The 19,669-nt window shown below is 39.7% G+C and overlaps 1 protein-coding gene and 2 non-coding genes across 3 annotated transcripts in view; all 3 read right to left on the bottom strand.

Moving 5' to 3' along the window:
* Positions 1-733: 733 nt before the first annotated feature.
* Positions 734-19,669, bottom strand: part of Eif3a (eukaryotic translation initiation factor 3 subunit A) — a 32,834-nt gene continuing 13,898 nt past the window's right edge. Inside the window, exons 7-22 of the mRNA XM_027406851.2 lie at positions 18,844-19,015; positions 17,534-17,638; positions 17,064-17,162; positions 15,790-15,906; positions 15,426-15,611; positions 14,517-14,864; positions 13,875-13,979; positions 13,461-13,574; positions 12,677-12,799; positions 11,645-11,798; positions 10,103-10,287; positions 8,966-9,054; positions 6,841-7,562; positions 4,309-4,507; positions 3,273-3,472; positions 734-1,897 (exon numbers count right to left, since the gene is read on the bottom strand). Coding sequence (XP_027262652.1) covers positions 1,680-1,897; positions 3,273-3,472; positions 4,309-4,507; positions 6,841-7,562; positions 8,966-9,054; positions 10,103-10,287; positions 11,645-11,798; positions 12,677-12,799; positions 13,461-13,574; positions 13,875-13,979; positions 14,517-14,864; positions 15,426-15,611; positions 15,790-15,906; positions 17,064-17,162; positions 17,534-17,638; positions 18,844-19,015 — 3,136 coding nt within the window. The 3' untranslated portion in view covers positions 734-1,679. The remainder of the gene's footprint in view (positions 1,898-3,272; positions 3,473-4,308; positions 4,508-6,840; positions 7,563-8,965; positions 9,055-10,102; positions 10,288-11,644; positions 11,799-12,676; positions 12,800-13,460; positions 13,575-13,874; positions 13,980-14,516; positions 14,865-15,425; positions 15,612-15,789; positions 15,907-17,063; positions 17,163-17,533; positions 17,639-18,843; positions 19,016-19,669) is intronic.
* On the bottom strand, positions 16,224-16,355 carry LOC113834847. The gene has a single exon (XR_003483740.1). It is a non-coding gene; the product is annotated as a small nucleolar RNA SNORA19 (small nucleolar RNA).
* LOC113834848 lies at positions 17,299-17,427 on the bottom strand. The gene has a single exon (XR_003483741.1). It is a non-coding gene; the product is annotated as a small nucleolar RNA SNORA19 (small nucleolar RNA).

The following is a 19,669-nucleotide window of genomic DNA, read 5'->3' as shown; positions in this document are numbered from 1 at the left end:
GAGGATGCTCTGATAGTGGGATCCCATGAGCCCTCAAAGCAACAGCATAGATACTTCTGCCCTACCCTGTTCTGTGTTCTCTTTGCGGGGAGGGGTAAGGCTGAAAATGCCTGGAAACCCAGCTGAGCTGCAATGGTAGATGTCTGCAGGATAATCTTGCAACCTGCTCCCCCACACCTTGTGCTGATTAAAAGAAACTTGCTGGGGATGATCTGTGGCATCACATTAGTGTCTGGCTCACTAGTAAAAGCATACAGTACAGGTTACTACCTCAAATATAACCAATGGGCTGTAAATACTTGTTATGATTAAGTCCTTCCATGTTTGAAATTCAGTCCTTGGTAGCACCATACAAAAGCACCTGATTAAGTAGAAAAGCATCAGTACTCCCTCCTCTGGCCTGACAGCCGTTAACAGTTAAAAAAAAAAAAAAAAAAAAAAAAACCTTAAACTACTACCTTTATAAACTGTAAAACCTAGACCCACTAAAAGTTTGTCACAAAAAAATACCCTACAAGTCTGTTGGTTTTTTGGTTTTTTTTTTTTTTTCCTCCTTTCCCCTAATTCCAGATGAAACTCAAGAAGGTGGTAACAGTGTTTCCATGAATGACAAGAGCACTTCACAAACTTGCTAGCTGTGTTACTATTAGGTGTTCTGAACAGCACTGATAAAATCCACAAAAACCTCAACTGAATACACAGAATATAGCACCATTAACAAATCAACACTAACGCCAATTATGCAAGTATTTTATTTATCACTGAAGAAAAAACACAGCAGCAAGTTCTGTGTTGGCTTCAATAAAACCAAATGGTTACTCTTTAACACAGCTACTACACTCCAAAATTGAAGTCAACACAGTCATCACTACAAATTACTTGTTGAAATAATCTATCCTGAAGAAAGAAAATTAGGAAAAAGAATTTAAACAATTCCTCCAAACCACACATTTATAAATATTGTCATATTTAAAAGGCTTGAAAGGCATGAATTAGTGGAAAGCAGTTTTCTTTTGGCAACAGAAAAAAAGAAACAGCAACAGTTTACCAAATGCTCTAGGAATCCAGAGCTGTACTGCTCTGGATATGCTCTTGAGCAGTGTTGTCATGATGACTACAAAATGCTTTATACTCACCTCTCTCTACAGAAAACCCCATTGCAACCAGTGTTTGCAATGTCTACTACACTGGTCAGAAGCTATAAAACTGCCTAAATGTAGTTAATAGTAAATACCTAAGAAGGTATGTTCCCACTAATGATGGGAAAGCTGTCAGACCCATTGGCTTAAAGGGTTTTCAAATATTTTAACAGAACCTTACCTTCAAATTAATATCTGATATTTTAGAAACAAAACAAAACAAAAAGATCAATTGTATACCAAGATATAGGTGTTAACACCTGAAGGGTTCATTTTTATTTTTTAGGTTTTTTTTTAAACAAATGATTGATGAAATAATGCAACACCTTAAATTCCAGAAAATGGAATGGTTTTTCAACCTCCTGTGAATACAGTGCATGATCAATCTATTATATATGATTAATACAAGTTCATGCTTTTTGTGTTATGGTGAGACAACATTAAAGAATTCAATTTAGACTGGGTGAAGCACAAGTATAATAATCCTTGAATGTGATCAAACCTATGTAGACACAAGTTTGACTCCATCATTGTTGGGACTCAACGTCGTACTGTGGTCCATCCATCTTCATCAGTTTCATTCTTAGTACGACGAAGGGACTCCCTATCTTTCTCTGCTCTCCAGGACGATTTCTCTTTCTCACCTTCTCGTTCTCTCTCTCTCTCTCTTGAAAGAACTGGGGGAGGAACACGACGAGGTAAATCCCGATCTTCAGTCCGGTCATCTTTCCTGTCATCAGCTCGTCTCCAAGAGCTTGCTAGAAAAGTTAAAAAAAAAAATTGAAATGTTAAGCTTGAACTATTTTACTGATTCAAAATAAACAAGTGAAACTAAAGAAATGCTCGATTTAAACTACTGAAAAAAATCAGCAATGCAGAATCCTACTAAAAGTCCACATTTTATTTATTTTGTGTCATTTAAGATATGAACTTGCACCAGACGGTATAGAGGCGCACGCCTTTAACCCCAGCACTCAGAGACAGAGGCAGGTGGATCTCTGTGCGTTCGAGACCAGTCTGGTCTACAAGAGCTAGTTCCAGGACAGCCTCCAAAGCCACAGAGAAACCCTGTTTCAAAAAAACCAAAAAATTAAAAATTTGCAAGCAAGCAAAAATCCTTGGCATGGAAATAGATAAATAGTTATAAACCAAACACAAGATAAAAAAAAAATCAGAATAAACAAGTAGAAAGAATTTTTGGCTCTTGAATTTTATCAAATGAGTCATAAGATGTGAAATTTTAAATTATGGTTTTAATAACTCTTTGGATCCTGCCAAGCAAACTATTAAAAGCATGTAAGGAAAACACTTAGGTACTATGGACATCTTAACCTCACTAGAAGTTTTTTTGGTTTTTTTGTTGTTGTTGTTGGGGTTTTTTGGTGTTGAGACAGGGTTTCTCTCTGTAGCTTTGGAGCCTATCCTGGCACTAGCTCTGGAAACCAGGCTGGCCTCAAACTCAAGAGATCCGCCTGCCTCTGCCTCCCAGTGCTAGGATTAAGGTGTGCACTACCAACGCCCTGCTCACTAGAAGTATTAAAAAAAAAAAAAAAAATGTTGCCAGGTAGTAGTGGCATTCGCCTTTAATCCCAGCACTAGGAAGGCAGACAAATCTGAAGTTGAGACCAGCCCAGACTATAGAGTGAGTTCTGAGACAGCCAGGGCAGAGAGACCCTGTCTTAAAAAAATTCAAAAGTAAGTAAATATACTTTAAAAGATCGTCTATATGTATGTATTTATGGATGCGAGGTAGTGGAGGTCATTTAACAACTTTCAGGGAGTGAGTTCTTTTTCTACCATGTGGGTCATCAGCACTGAAATCAAGCTGCCAAGCAAGAAAGAGCCTTTACTCACTGAGTCATCTCACCAGCCCTGAATTATCTCATTTACACTCTTGTGTTCACACACTAAGACCTTACATAATAAATACTGTTTCTCCATTTTCATTATCAGTTTCTGCTACTTATCATTTAGTCCATTGCTGCGCTTTCCTTACAGGAGCTTCCAACCTCATAACTAAGTACACTGAATTTATTCTTATTTTTGATGCTCACATAAATCTAAAAGATAATTATATAAAGCCCAAACCGTGCCACAGAACTGTTGCCCAACATTCCAACAACCAAAATGTACCTTCTTCTCGCTCTGATCTGAGGGGAGGTCCTCTCCGGTCTCTATCATCTCTTAAATCCCTTCTTTCTCTCAGGTCTCTCAGATCACGTCGATCATCTCTTTCCCGACGTCGGTCATCCCTGTCTCTATCATCACGGCGACTTGAATCTCTCCAGCTTGAAGATTCTTCTGCTGGTCCTCTTCTCCAGCCACCTTCATCCCTGTAACCATTTAAAGTAACAAAGTTCAGTTATTGATAGACTACATGGGTAACTGTAAGCAACACACCAGCCTAGCAGTTTGAGGTCAGCCTGGTCTACAGAGTTCCAGGACAGCCAGGGCTTCACAGAGAAACCCTGTCTCAAAAAAAAAACAAAATAAAAAAGGGGGAAGGGGGAGCACAACACACCAAATCCAGTTTATTAATCTAAATTTAAACTCCTATTACCTCAATCTCAATCTGGTCTCTCAGGCATAGAGCAAACAAGGCACCTAGACTAATCACCTGTAGCTACTTAACTAAAGATCCTACAATAGCAAGACCTAGCTCACTAGCCACATGAAACTGCTGGCTGCCATGCTAGACAGGACACAGAGAACTTTTGACACCAGATTTGCTAGTGGCAAAGCCATTATAACAAAGAGAACAAGCCAAGACTTTTAGCACTAATAAAAACCAGGTGGGTTGTCAACTGACTATAAATTTCAGCATAAGAGGGTTGGATAAAAATTGAATTTCAGGTCATCCTGAGCTATACAGAAAGATATTATCTTCTCAAAAACAAACGATAATTTAAGGACAGTTAAGAAAACAGGAGTGGTAGACACCTAGACAGGTTCCATTACCAGTTATGCAACCTTCAGCAGCCAATAGGCTAAGCCCCTCTCCCCATGTTCTCACTTTCTAGATATTTTGGGAAAGGCCTGGGAGAGCTAATCAATCATACTCTAATGTGTATCTAAATGGTTGAGTGAGGACAGAACATTACTTCTCAGAAGTGATTTGGAATGCACAGCAGAGTGTGAGAGAAGCCCATTAGAAGTAAGTCATTCCAACCTGGGTCTTCTGAAGCGATCCTCCCGGTCCCCATCTCTGTCTCGGTCCCTGTCTCTTTCAGGGTCCTTGTCCTCCTCTCGATCTTGACTGTCTCTATCCCTCTCTTTGTCTCTATCCCAGTCACGTTCTTCTGATGGTCTTGATTCTCGAGGTGGACCCCAACTCTCTTCTCTAGCCTTTTCTTTCTCTCTCCATCCACCTATTTTATAAAAAGAAGAATTTCATTTTTAACAGATTAGCAATTTTTTGTTTGTGTGGTGCTGGGAATTTAACACAAAGCCTTATGCATGCTAGGCAAGTGCTCTATCAACTCAGTCATGTCCAGCCTTTACAAAGCCATCTTAGCATTAATTCATCATCCTAAACAAATTGAAGATACCCCTATTCCGTTAAGAAAATAAAACAAAAAACTAAACCCAGATATATCCATGCATGGCTGGTCAGTAACCATTTTTCTGAATTATGTAGCTATAGGAAGCTTAAACAGTCAGGATTAATGTTTCATAAAATCAGAGATTATCAATTATTTCTTATAACATTGCCAATATAAAAATCTGTTCTAATTTTACTACAGACTACTCAGTTAAGCAGAAAACTTGAGTCTCCTGGGAGTGACCACCCCAATTATGAATTTATACTCTGTAACATTTTATCAGTGACTTCCCTTTTCCTGTCCTGTGTCATCACCCCACCATCCAGTCATAAAACAAGGATAAATGCTTTGATTCTGTGCAGTGTTTCACATGAAGCAGGAAGAAGCCAAAGCAAGCTAAGTTCTTACTGGTGTATTATAGCTATCACTGTCCTGACTTTCCTATCAACAAGTGCCAAATTACAGACTTAAATACCATTTATATTAACTTGTTTAATCCTTGCCATAATTAAGTCAATCCTAATTATTGTCAGATTCTTGAATTTCCCCCCCAAAAGCCAAGGTCTCCTTATGTAGCCCTGACTGTCCTAGAATTTGCTATGGAGACCTTGCTGGCCTTGAACACAGAGATCCTGCTGCCTCTGCCTCCATAGTGCTGAGATTAAAAGTGTGTGCCATCACACACAGCCCACTTACATACACCTATAATTCCAAGTTAATACTTGTGGTAATTTTGTAATAAGTAAATTCAGAGAGAATAAAGTTGTCTCCTGACATATGTGATGCCAGCTCAAGTTGGTAGCACTCTGCCTCCCAGAATCAGCTTTTTAAACTATAAAAAGTATCCTATTACAGGACTGTTTATTTAGTACTGTGATCTTTGCTTGTTGCTCCACTTTTCAATTGACCCAAGCACAGGCTTAAGTACTGTCTCTTAAACTTACGAGGAAAACACATGTTAGACAAACTTTCTGGCCATTCACATCAAGAGACAAATTATATGTTGACGGATGGCAGAATAAACAGAAAGGCACCTAAGCTTGTATTTCTTGTAGGATTCCTTAGTACTCCTGACAACTTTTGAGGGCACAACCATATTGACTAAGAACCCCAATTTACACAAGGCATGGAAGTCAACTTGTCCTAAGGTCACATAGTTAAACAGTGGAAATATGGCCAAGACCAAAAAAATAAATCACAGCTAGTAAAAGCAAAAAAGGGTGCTAATTAGATCTGAACTCAGGAAGGATTATTGTGGATGCTGCAAAAAAGAACTGGGAGTGGGAAAAAATAGCAGAAACCAGAGTTCAGAGCAGACTCAATTAGAATCAGGAGGAAAACAAAAGTGGGTGGATTTAAGAACAATCAAAGGGCAGACTTCGGGGCTGGAAAGGTGTGTCAGTGATTAACAACAGCACATACTGTTCTTGTAGTTCAATGCCCTTTTACCATGTCAGGTGGCTCTAACTGCCTTCACTATCTCCAGGAGATTTGATGCCTATGGCCTCCAAGGACACCTGCATTCATTCACATGTACACACACACACATACCCACACACAGGTATGCACATACATGTCATTTTAAAATAATGAATCAAACAAACAAACAAAAAAAAGAGCTAAACTAAATGACAGACTTACCACAGGCTAAAACAGAAAGCAGAGAACTCATAAATTAAGATATTTAAGATGGTGGTCACAGAGCAGGTATTTATTTGGAGAGGAGGAAACAGTAAGTTTAAGTGTCAAGTGAAGCACTCTCAGAGTAGAGTTGACTAGAAGAACAAAATTGAGATCCTCAATAGGATCCCATTGGTGGACCGTTGTTTTAACAAATATTTAATATTTTTCATTTAAAAGTCACTGCATAGGCACTCAAGGAAAAAAACTACCTACATAAAAAAATAAAGAATACAGTACAACTGTCATGTAGCCATACAATTTCATTTTTTACACAAAAAACAGGATTCTGCAGGGCGTTGGTGGTGCAGGCCTTTAATCCCAGCACTCGGGAGGCAGAAGCAGGTAGATCTCTGAGTCTGAGTGCCAGGATAGGCTCCAAAGCTACACAAAGAAACCCTGTATGGGGTGGGGCAGGGGGAGGGGGGGAGAGGGCAGGATTCCATAAAGCATCTAATTTTCTAAATATTAAATCTTACCTGGCTTGACGAATGGTCTCCAAGGGCCAGGTCTTGCATCATCACCTCGCCTGGGAATCCTATCATCATCCATATTTCTCCAAGGCCCCCGGTCATCATCTGCACCTCGCCTGGGAATTCTATCATCATCGGCATTCCTCCAAGGTCCTCGGTCATCATCCAACCCTCGCCTGGGGCCCCGGTCATCATCCATGCCCCTCCTGGGACCCCGGTCATCATCAGCATTACGCCAGGATGACCGTTCATCATCAGCACCTCCTCTTCTCGGCCCCCGCTCCTCATCCATCCCACGTCTAGGTCCTCTGTCCTCATCTGCTGTGCGCCAGCTTCCTCTGTCATCATCCAGTCCCCGTCTCAGTGGTCTGTCATCATCCAGTCCCCGTCTCAGTGGTCTGTCATCATCCAGTCCCCGTCTGGGTGGTCTGTCATCATCTGTGTGACGCCAGCTTCCCCTATCATCATCACCAATTCGCCTGGGAGGCCTGTCGTCATCTGCATTACGCCAGGATGGACGGTCATCATCTGTTCCTCTACGAGAAAATCTATCTTCATCGGGACCACGCCTAGGCCCTCTGTCATCATCCAGGCCACGCCTGGGGATTCGATCATCATCTGGTCTAAGAGAAGATTCTCTCTCTTCATCATCCCCCAAGCGTCTCAGGCGGTCTTCATCTCTCCTGTGAGGTCTCTCATCATCCCGAGTCTCTCCTCGTCTCCACTCCCTAAAGAGCAACAAGTTACAAGCTTTACAAGCTAATTTTTCACCAGGTGGTGGTGGCACATGCCTTTAACCCCAGCACTCGGGAGGCAGAGGGGGCGGATCTCTGGGAGTTTGAGACCAGCCTCATCTACAAGAGCTAGTTCCAGGACAGTCTTGAAAACCACAGAGAAACCCTGTCTCGAAAAAGCAAAAAAAAAAAAAAAAAAAAAAAAAAACAAAAGCAAATTTTTCAGAAACCATATGGATCCTTGATTTCACTCATTCTTACAAATCATTAAGTCTAAATTCATTCAGTGTCATCCTTTAAAAATGTTTTCCAAGCCGGGAGTTGGTGGTGCATGCCTTTAATCCCAGCACTCGGGAGGCAGAGGCAGGTGGATCTCTGTGAGTTCGAGGTCTGGTCTCCAGAGCGAGTGCCAGGATAGACTCCAAAGCTACACAAAGAAACCCTGTCTCTAAAAAACCAAAAAAAATCTTTTCCAAATAAAAATTATACAAAATCTAGTACCTTAAATATACTAACATTAGACAACAGCCTACAATTACCTATTGCTTCCCAAGAGGACTTGCAAAGTTCTTTACGTTTTACAATGAGCTTTTCTCTAAACAATTTCTACATAAAAACACACTTCCTACCACTAGTAATAACCATAAAAAACAGCTTAAAAACTGAGCATGTAGCTATATTACAACTTCTAGGAGAAGTTGTACAACAAGGTTCTATCTCTAATACTACTAAAAAAGTTTTTTAAAATAATGTTCAGTCGAGCATTGGTGGCTCATGCCTTTAATCCCAGCACTGGGGTGGCAGAGGCAGGCAGATCTTTGAGAGTTCAAGGCCAGCCTTGTCTACAAAGCAAGTTCCAGGACAACCTCCAAAGCAATACAGAGAAAGGCTGTCATGAGTGAATGAATGTTCTGCCATTAGAAAAATGACATGGACAGGTATTTTTGTTTGTTTGTTTGTTTGTTTTTGGGGGGTGTCTCTGTGTAGCCCTAGCATCCTAGAACTAACTCGCCTGCCTGTCTCATGAGTGCTGAGATAAAGTGTGTCCCACCACAACATAGCATATTTCATTCTTACTCTTTAAACTCAATGTTGTTGGAATCTGATGGATGTATTTCTCGGATTTGTATGGGTCAGTCATCAGAGCGATGTTGAAGGGGAGAAGGGGAGAACCTACAAAGTCTGATTAACAGTAAAACCAGATATGGTGGCACAAGCTTTTATATATAACAATAGGGAGGTCAAGATAATATTGGGAGTTCAAGGTCATCTTAAACCTACACAGGACCCTGACCTTTGCTCAAATAACAGGTGGATCTGCATACCCTCCTATAATTAAAATCTGATTTTAAAATCAGGATACCAAGACCCAAGACTGTTCCCATGAATCCACTTACTTCTCTGGCGGGCCTCTCCTCCACTCAGAGTCAGCTTCTGGCCCTTTCCTCCATGTACCTTCTGAATCTCTGTCTCCCCACCGAGAGTCCTGCACCCACAAAGCAAAGAGGCATCATTGTAATAAAAGTTATCTATCACTCAAGCATTCCATTCTTTCATTAGACCCCAAGATCCTAAAATAAAAGTCTCTGGTTGAGGGAGGCTACGCAACCTTTTCACTGTGAAGCCAGTCTTGGCTGTCTAAGACCTGTCCTTCCACAAAAATAAAAAAACCAGGCACTGGAAGAGCTCAGTGGTTAAGTACATGTACCGCTCTTCCTGAGGATTAGAGTTGAGTTCCCAGCAAGAGATGCCTCACAAGTTTATCTGTAACTCCAGGTCCAGTGAATCCAACAAGTTGGTGAGCACCTGCACTCATGTGCACACACCCACATGCACATGATTAAAAATACATTTAAAAAAATGGAAAAATATAATCAGCAACCAGGCAGTGTTTAAGGGGCAAAGCAGTCGCTCAGAGTGGCTAAAACACAAGCTGACAGCTGAAACTGGTGAAAAGGCCTCACCAAGTATGTTTGCCTTTGGCTCTTAGTAATGAGTATGAACCAAAGGAAGCTGAGACAGAAGAACAGATTCAAGGGTCATATATGCTGCCATTATGAAAACTGAAACAGGTCTGAAAGATGATGATTGGGAGAACCAGATTAAGGAATCAGAAGTGACATACAGGATCATTAAAACCGAGCTATGATGACAGTGGACACATGGGTAACAGACCACAATCAGAATTCACAAGTCAGTTTTGTATGTAGCAATATCACCTAGGCTCCTGGTTTTATTATACTGCATATTCTGAATGAGGTTGAGATGGACAAAATTATCTCTCCCAAATGATAGAGACACTATGAACACAAACAGATCTTTGTATCTAAGTAGTCAGAGAATGTGAAGTAGTTAATCAAGCCACAATATTACAAAAGAAAATTCACTGGTGAATCTTCATGTAATTAAAACAGAATACACAGCTGGTGGGAAGACAGCTCAGTAGTATGGGACTTGCCAGATGAAGAGTCCAGATTCCCTCTCCAGCACTAAAGAAAAAAAAAAAAAAAAAAGAGGATAACCTCTGTGCTCACCTTCCTAGAAAGTGGGTCATCACCAAGCCTCCTCTCTTCCTCTCTGCGCCGTTCTCTTTCTTCAATTTCTAGCTCCCTCTGCCGTTTTTTCCTTTCTACTTCTTCCAGTTTCTTGACTCTCTCCTGATATTCTCTGAGTTCCTCCTCCCGTTTTGCTCTCTCAGCACGCTCTCTTTCTTCTCGCTCTATGAAATTGTCAGGTTACTCCAATGTGCTTCCCACCCACACTGGTATAAAGCAGTACATGCAGAATAGAGGTAAATCTGTTTAAAAGGCAGGCTGGAGAGATGGCTCAGACTGCTCTTCCAGAGAAGCCAGGTTCAATTCCCAGCACCCACATGGTGGCTCACAGCTGTCTGTAACTCCAGGATCTCACAGACAATACTTACAGGCAAAAAAAAAAAAAAAAAAAAACACAAAAACCACCAAAGCACATAAAATAATAAAGCTTTAGAAGGCAAGAATATTAAAACAAGCCAGGTGATGGTGCTGCATGACTTTAATCCCATCACTTGGGAGGCAGAGGCAGGCAGATCTCTTGAGTTTGAGGCCAGCCTGGCCTATACTCAGTGAGTTCCAGGACAGCTAGAGATATACAGAAAAATCCCTTCTTAAAACAAAACAAAAGATTATTAGAACAAGGCCAGCATGATGGCTCAGTAGGTAAAAACATTTACACATAAGCTAACTATATATATTTAATCCTCAGAACCTACCGAAAAATTGGAGAAAACCTGACTTCTTAAATTTGACCTCTGACCGTGTACCTGCCCCACATATCATACACACCCATTAATGAAAAAAAATTTAATAAAATCTAAAATAGCTGGCAATCAACAAATAACAGTTGAGATTCAAGAAACAAGTAGTTTATACAATGATTTAGGATGACACTAAAACCCAGTCATAGTTTTTGTTCAATTGACACAAATCTAGACATACTTGGAGAAAAGAGTATTGACCTAGAAACTGCCTCCATCAGACTGGCCTGTGTGCATGTCTGTGGGGACATTTTCTTGATTGCTGTGGGAGGGTTCACTGTGGACAATACCATTATCCCTGGGCAGGTATGCCTGAACTATATAAGAAAGTTAGCTGAGCAAGCGATAGGAAGTGAGCCAGGAAGCAGCTCTCCTCCATGGTCTCTGATTCAGTTTGTCTCCAGGTTCCTTGAGCCCCATGGGAGAATCTCTCACTTCCCTCAATGATAGACTGTGATATGAAATCCAAATAAATCATCTCTTCACCCCAGTCTTCTTTTGGTTAGTGTTTTATCACAGCAACAGAAACCAAACTAGAACAAATTCTTAAGTGTGTATTTGGGATATCAACTATAGAACGACTATGTAATAAATAGGATACTAAAACAACAGGAAAAGAAGTATAAAATTGTATACAGGTTGACAGAGGTAACAGCACCTAAACATATAATGCATTAAGTTATCTGTATTGTCAAGAGACCAATTATACAGATTACTTTGTTTTCTAAATAAGATTATAAAATATAGCATCTGTCACCAGGCAGCTTATCTAAATGGTCACCTTTTAGCATCTGTTCTTCTGCTCTCCTCTGCTCTTCCTCTTCCTTTTCTCTGTAGTAAGTTATTTTACGTTCTTCTTTTCGCTGCCTTTTGCGTTCTTCCAGGCGATTATGCCTTTCTTCTGCTAACCGCTCTTCAAACTGTTTCAGTTTTTCCTGTGAATTGAAGAGTTATATCGTCCCAAAGGTCAATTTTGTCCGAAATATAAACCAGGAATACACTTTTACACTTGTAAGCTCACAAGATATGAAAGCCATAAAAGTGGCCACCAAGTAAATATAAAAGCAGCCTCTCTTAAGGGGTAGAGAAATTTTATCAGTGTGTTGAGTGTCTAAAATATTGACTTACACACTGAATCTACAGTGACTTACACACTGATCTATACACTAGAACTGAGAGCAGGGTACTCTGCCTGGCACATCTGCAATCGTAGGTTCAACTCTGAGTTCTACTCCCTACCTCAAAAAAAGAAAAAACCCTAGTCACATTTTATTCGTAATAAAGAAAATGACTAAGAACTTTAACAAAACATTTTTTTTTTTTTTGAGACAGGCTGTCTCCATAGTCACGACTACCTTGGAACTCACTATGTATACCAAGTTGGCCTCTAACTCAAGAGATCTGTCTGCCTGCCTGCCTCTGCTTCCCCAAGTGCTAGGATTAAAAGTGTACACTACCATGCCAGCCCTGATCTAGTTCATTTCTGTATCAATTAGTAAATACACAACTTAAAAGCACACATGGATCTGGAGCCATGTGGTGTACCCCCAAAATCCCACCCCCTTCAAGATAGGTCAGTGTTAAACCACACACAGCAAAACAAACTGACCTGACCCCATCCCAAAAACCCACACCTCAAATGAGAAAAAAGTAACTTTCATCTTTGAAATATTTCTTGAGATGATTTAAATATCTCCTGACTCTTCCTACTGATATACTGAATAATTGTCTTCAATGTCTGCCAATGTGTTAAGGGAGGACCCTGCCCCCTCCAAAAACAACCTAAAAGCTCACAAATTAACAGGAATCTCACCTCATAGACAGACTGCCGGGCAGCTTTGAGTCGCATCACAAATAGATCTCTATCTTCCAACATTCGTGACATACGATTCTTATGTTCGAGAGCCTTTTCTCGCTCTAGCTGCATTGTGGTAATCTGGAAGTATACAACACAAGGTTAATCTCCATAGCATTTGTTTTCCTAATTTACTCCCAAAAGATCCTAACAGACATTCTGTAAAACTGAGAAGTTGCTCCTTTGCCATTGTATCTTATGACAACAGCATCCCAATAGATCTCCAAAACAAGAGGTTAGTCCTAGAACATTAATAAAGAGGTTTTGAGCAAAATTATTTGATTTTACTGAAAGTTAAAGTAGAATGTCAGATTTTCTTCTCAGCCCTATGGAAACACAGAAGCCTCCAAATTGTTGCGTTGTTTTATCTGCAGCATTTTCTACTTCTACTAAATTTGAACACTTATATTTGGGGAGAATTATCACAAAAAAGCCCAACTTATCCTTTATAAAATAGGAATAACTGACAACACAAGGCCTATAACTCTCCAGATAATAGACTCTGAGGCCGAAGGTGCCACAGGCACCCACAGGGATGCCCTTTATCTCGTTTATATGCACACAAGGCCTGAGACTCATATTTTCATGTCAAATCTCTATTGTCAACATTTCTTTTTCCACCAAGCTATTATATTAGTAAGCAGCTGTTAACCACAATTTCTAGTAAATAAATTTGAAAACTGTATCACTGGCAGACTTGCAACTTAGTTTACAGTATATGATACCATAATGTAAAGCTTACTCTTTCTTCTTCTTGTTGTTCCCACAGGTCCATGTCTTTAATCCTTTGTTCCTCGTAAGCACTCTTTATCAAAGGAATTTCCTCCAAACGCTTAGCTCTTTCAAAATAGTCAATCTGAATGGTACAAAAACAATGCCATTTTACAAAATAACTTTTGTTTTATTACATTTTTAGAGACAGGGTTTCTCTATGTATCCCTGGCTGTCTTGGAACTAGACTAGCCTCAAATTCGGAGATCTGCCTGCTTCTGCCTCCCAAGTGCAAGGATTAAAGGTGTCTACCTCCACAGCCCAACCAAAATAACTCTAACTCATGTGAAAAGAATAGCAATCCCACTAGGCAGGACATCAGTTTGAGGGCAATATGGAGACTTTTTATTAAAATTAATTTAAAAAAATGCATCTTCTCATTCACCTTCTTTTCTTGATTCTTCAGGCGTTCCTGAAGTTCCTTCTTTTCTTTTTCCAGTTGTTCAACCTGTTTGGCCATGATGAAATCTGGATCGAGTTCTTCAAGGTCCTAATGGCAATAAAAAGGCAGAATTGTCATCACAAACATTTTAGTATATATTAGAGAAAGGATTTTCCTCTATAGTCCTGGCTGTCCTAGAATTCACTATGTAGACCAGGCTGGCCTTGAACTCAGAGATCCACCAGCCTCTGCCTCCCGAGTGCTACAAAGACAAGGCCACAACTCCTGGCTACAATTATTTTTTTAAAGATTAATTTTAGTTATGGGGGAAGGGTATATGTGCACAAGTACAGGTGCCTGAATGTCGGATCCAGCTGGAGCTAGAATAAGAGGTGGTTGTAAACCACTTGATGTGGGTTCTGGGAACTGAACTTGGGTCCTCTGAAGAAAAAGCAGTCCATGCTCTTAACCACCAAGCCATCTCTCCAGGCCACAAATTAAAGACAAATAAGATTAACAGTCATCTGAGCTCACTGCTTTCTAGAACCAAATCCTACATTTCTTTAAATGGGTATTCAAACATCAAAATCAGCCCAAAGGCAGCTCAAGAGTAAACAAACTCCTGATGGCTGATGAGCTACGTACTTCAATGTCGATATCTTTAAATGCTTTGGCACCCAGTTCTGTCTTCTTGATCTGCTCTAACCGCTCCCGAACAGTCTTCTTTTTGATTTGCTCGTGTTCCTGAAGGATCCGTTCCTTCTCTCGCTCTTTTGCCTCCTGGCGCAGCCTCTCTTCTTCAGCTTTCCGTACTTTCTGAAGCTCCGCTTCCCTCTGCTCCAGTTCTTCTTTCTCACGCTGGATATTCAGACTCTCAAGACGCTCTTTCCTTTCCTCAATTGTCTGTCGACGAGCCAGAATCCGCTGATGTTCTTTTCGTGAATTTTTAAGATATGCAGTAACTGCCAACTGATGCTGTTCTTCTTTCTCTTGCTTCAAAACAAAAAACAAACAAAACAAAAAAAAAGAAAAAAAAGTGCATTTTATAGTGATTATAAATATACCCTGGTATTAGACAGTAGTAGTAAAAATAATTGTGAAATGCTAGCTTTCCATAAATACGTGAACTTAGTAATAGATAATGTTCTAGTACCAAGTACTGTGGCACTACAGTTATTCAGTCTGTAACTAGCAATGACACGAGCTAAAATACTATTTGCCAGTTTGTTTTTGTTCTGAGGACCAAATCTATTGTATCAAGCCAATACTAACAGAGTTCACCAACAATAATTTAGCAAGAACTCAATCATATGCTAACAACTGGGTCAAGGTGTTGGTATATGCTTGATATATGCAGTCTGCAGTTTAATGTAACAATAACTATTATTACCCACTGAAAGGCATTTCAACGACTTACCTGTCTTGACAAAATCGTCTCACCCACTAGTGAACAAGAAATCATGAAGTCTTTTCCACAAATTTCATCTCAAACAATATTACGAAAAATATAAGTCCCTCAAAACTTTTGTAGCTCATACCCTTCAAGACACATACCAGAATGTGAGCAGGCTTGATGACTTCAAGTGCTTTTGCAAGTACTGAGGACATAGCTGTGAGTTGATTTCTTATTTGTTCTGATGGCATGCTTTGCAGATGAGGACCAATTGGGGCATCTTCTCGAGTTGCATAATTCAAGTCTGATCCAAAACTCAGAGTCCGAGAAGTATGATCAATACGAACCTTAGAAAATTAAATTATCAGGAACCAAGTCTATATTTACAACTCCATTTGAGAAGGAAATTATCAATCCAAAGTTAATAGAAAAGTAATGAGAATTTGCTTAATAGAGTTTTTTAAAGGTCTTTCTAGTTCTCAAAGACCTTCTAACCTGCCACCAGTGCCCACTTATAGCACATACCTGCAGGTCACAGTGCCTGGCTGCATCTACTATGGCCCGTTCCAGTTGGAAAGCATCAACAAAAGGAACCAGAGAAGTCAAACGAGAAAATTCAATGCTCTGATAAATCTGTGCCACCTGCACAAAAAAACACAGGGTTGATAATAACAGCTACTATTTAGTCACATTTTTTAACGTTCAATTTCATGGCAGCTAGAGGAAGCAGAAATTATGCTCATTGTTTAGAAAGGGGAAAAAACTGAAGTTCATACAAATCAGCATAGCAGCATATTATTGGAACTGGAATTTCAATCCAAGGCTCCAAATCATATGCTATCATTATGCATAACCATCTTCTGAATTCTGTTTCATAAATCAGAAACCTAAATGGCCACATATTTATAATAGGTAAAGGCCTACTACTTACCTAATATAAATATTTCTAATCTTTATTTTTTTGTCTGAAGGAGACTGGCAGCATTACTATATACAGTTACTCTGCTAATTAACCTTCAAGTATTTATATAGCACATAAGAAATAACACTGCTCACATATTCAAAAGAAAGCAGGTCAATGAAATGTGCAAACACATCATTAACACTCCCTCAGTAAATGAAAATAGGAAAACTCAGCAACAGGCACAGTGATGCACACCTTTAATCTTAGCATTTGGAAGGCAGAAGTAGGCCAATCTCTGTGATTTCAAAGCCAGCCTGGTCTACATATCGAGTTTCAGAGTAGCCAGAGCAAACAGTGAGACCCTATGGGAGGGAGGGGGGCTGAGGTCAAAGACAACCCAGTACCTAAGGAAAACTCAGTATTTGGCAAAGAAAGAAAAGCAGGGAAGGAAGTACAGTTAAGTCATTGATTCTGTTTCAAAATTACAAATAGGGACATTTGGGCAGGAGTGGAAACTGGCTTTCTCTTAAGAAATTAGAATTTTTCCCAGTTTTGTTATCAAAATAAAGAGTAAGGGGTGGGAGGGAAGATTCCCAGAGCCAGCCAGTCTAGCTATTTGTGAGGTTCAGGATCAGTGACAATCTCAAAATATAAGATTGAGAAACACATTAACAGGATAGACGATGGCTACCTCTAGCCTTCACATACTTGTGCACACATGTACAAAGCGCGCACGCACATACATACATACATACATACATACATACATACACACACACACACACACACAAACACACGCACATACTATCATGCACACACAAATACTTGCTACAGTGATACAGAGTCAAGAGCAGAAATCTCAAGTTTCTCCATAAAGCATGTGCTTGCATTTTACCTGTTGCAGAAGGCGGAGTATGGTATTGTTCTGTAGCTGTGGTACATATTGTTGCAATTCTGGTTCCTTTTCAGGTTGTTCTCTAACCCAATTTAATACCTATAAAACCAATTGAATTGAGAAAAAAAATAGTTTATATGTAGCAGACAAACGGCTCACATTCTTTCAACTACTTAATACATACACAAAACAGAATGTAATATAAAGAAACAAAATTCATCCAGACACTATCTATGCTTGTCTGAAGGTGACTGACAGCAGTGGCAACAGTAGTCATGCTGCTAATTTACCCTCAAAAGTTTGTTTAGCACATCAGAAATATCTTTTATCTTGATGGGAAGAAAAAAGACAATCAAATGTGCACTTCTCAACACATAGGGGAACACTTCTTCTTTAGACAAATACAATGCTCAACTGCAGTAATGCCTACCATGTGGTAAAGAACAAAACCTGCCCATGCCAAGGCTTACCTTTGTGACTCTCTCACAGAGTTTTAGAGGGTTGAATTCTACTTCCAGCCAGTTGTAAAGGTCTTTCACTTCTGGGACAACATACTGCAGCACATTGAATCTGACCTATAATAAGAAAGGCAAAAAGTTTAACAGCTAAAGGAAATTTTCCAGCAGAGATTCTGAAGTACAAATTAAAATTAGAAATGTATCTGAACTCAGTTCCCTATAAATTTACCAAATACTATAATTATTCCATATTGTTTCTAGCTATAATTAACAAGCCAAATAAACTTGAAAAGAGAATAATCTGTAAGGCAACATACAGTATTTACAAAGACAATTACAATGGACAGCACAAATTATATATCCAAAAATGCAAAATAACAGAGCTTTTTAAATATTTTGGGGGGGTGGTTTTGAGATAGGGTTTCTCGGTATAGTTATAGCTGTCCTCTCTACTGACTGTCTACCTGCTCTGTAGACCAGGCTGGCCTTGAACTCAGGGATCCACCTGCTTCTGCCTCCCAACTGCTGGGATTAAAGGAGTGTGCCACCATAGCCTGACAACAAATTTTTCTTATATGAAGTACCACAAAAATTACCAGGACAGTTCTATTCTCAGGACCAAACTGAGAATAGTTTGGTCCCTTAACAGAACAGTATTATGTCCATTTAACAGCTCTGGTCCCCTGTATCATCAGGTTCCACATACACACTCATATTTAGATAATATTCAAAAAATATTACATATGTCTGAAATGCTTTCTTCTTATCAACTAAACAACATGGCAAATGTTTTTCAGAGATTATTTCAATCTAACTGGGGGTTATGCATAGATTATGTGCAAATACAACCACTACCCTACTTCAGCTTACCAGTGGGTTTTGATGTCCACTGGGATCTGAAACAATGTTCTGAACCAGGTGTAACTGAAAACCATACCTAAGGCCGGGTAGTGGTGGTGCACGCCTTTAGTCCCAGCACTCGGTACTCGGGAGGCAGAGGCAGGCAGAAGACCAGCCTGGTCTACAAGAGCTAGTTCTAGTACAGCCTCCAAAGCCACAGAGAAACCCTGTCTCAGAGAGAGAGAGAGAGAGAGAGAGAGAGAGAGAGAGAGAGAAAGCAAGCCATACCTAACTCATCACATACCCTGAACCACTCACTGCTTTAATGAGTCTCCTCAAATGAACAAGATATCCATTTCATCAGTGGTTCCTTGTCCACACATCAGAAGCCTGACAATGAATCTGAATTTCCAGTATGTAATCATCAATTAAAACTTACCACAAAGTTTTCTCCTCAAAAAAATGCTCAGATTTATACTAACCATATCATTAATAAGGCCGATTCGTGTGGGTGGGGCTTGAAGACCTAGCAGTGTTGCAAGGCGTCGCTGCTTCTCAACTATAATACCATCCATGTCTAAGAGCCGAGCAATGTCTGTTCGCTCAGGAGTAATAGGTATGGAAAGAGTCGCCAAAAGGACTCTAGTGGACATTCTGTGGTGAACAAAGTTTTATTTTTTAAGATTAGAAATGTGCTTCTTTTGATTATCTATTGTATGCCATTGACAGAATATACGTAGCATACTAATTATTCCAGCACAACACAGTATTAGATCACTGAACCTTGAGGAAGTGAATCCTTGTAAACTCAATCTCATATCAACACACTAAATGTGGCCCAACAGCAGTGAAGACAAATGTCCTTACCAAAATAATTAAAGGTAGCTCTGGAAACTAAGAAAATGGACTTTAAGTAAACACAATTATGACAGAGAAAAGGATAAATTTTTTTTTTTTTTTACTTTCCTGAAACACAAGAAAGTCTACAATTTAGAATGCTAAGTAGCAAAGGTACCCAGGAGTCTTAATAACATATACAGGACAAAAAGACCTGACACTAACCAATATTACAAGTATTAACTAACTCCCTTAAGGAAACCCATTTGGTTGATTTCCTATTCTTCCACAAAAGTAAGAAAAATAGATACATATATTTTAAAAAGAAGTCAGTTTAGGGCTGGAGAGATGGCTCAGAGGTTAAGAGCACTGGCTGCTCTTCCAGAAGTCCTGAGTTCAAATCCCAGCAACCACATGGTGGCTCACAGACATCTGTAATGAGATCTGGTGTCCTCTTCTGGCATGCATGCA

This window comes from Cricetulus griseus, chromosome 3 (genome assembly GCF_003668045.3).
Source record: "Cricetulus griseus strain 17A/GY chromosome 3, alternate assembly CriGri-PICRH-1.0, whole genome shotgun sequence".
Taxonomy (NCBI): Eukaryota; Metazoa; Chordata; class Mammalia; order Rodentia; family Cricetidae; genus Cricetulus; species Cricetulus griseus.
This window is presented reverse-complemented; position numbering and strand designations above follow the sequence as displayed.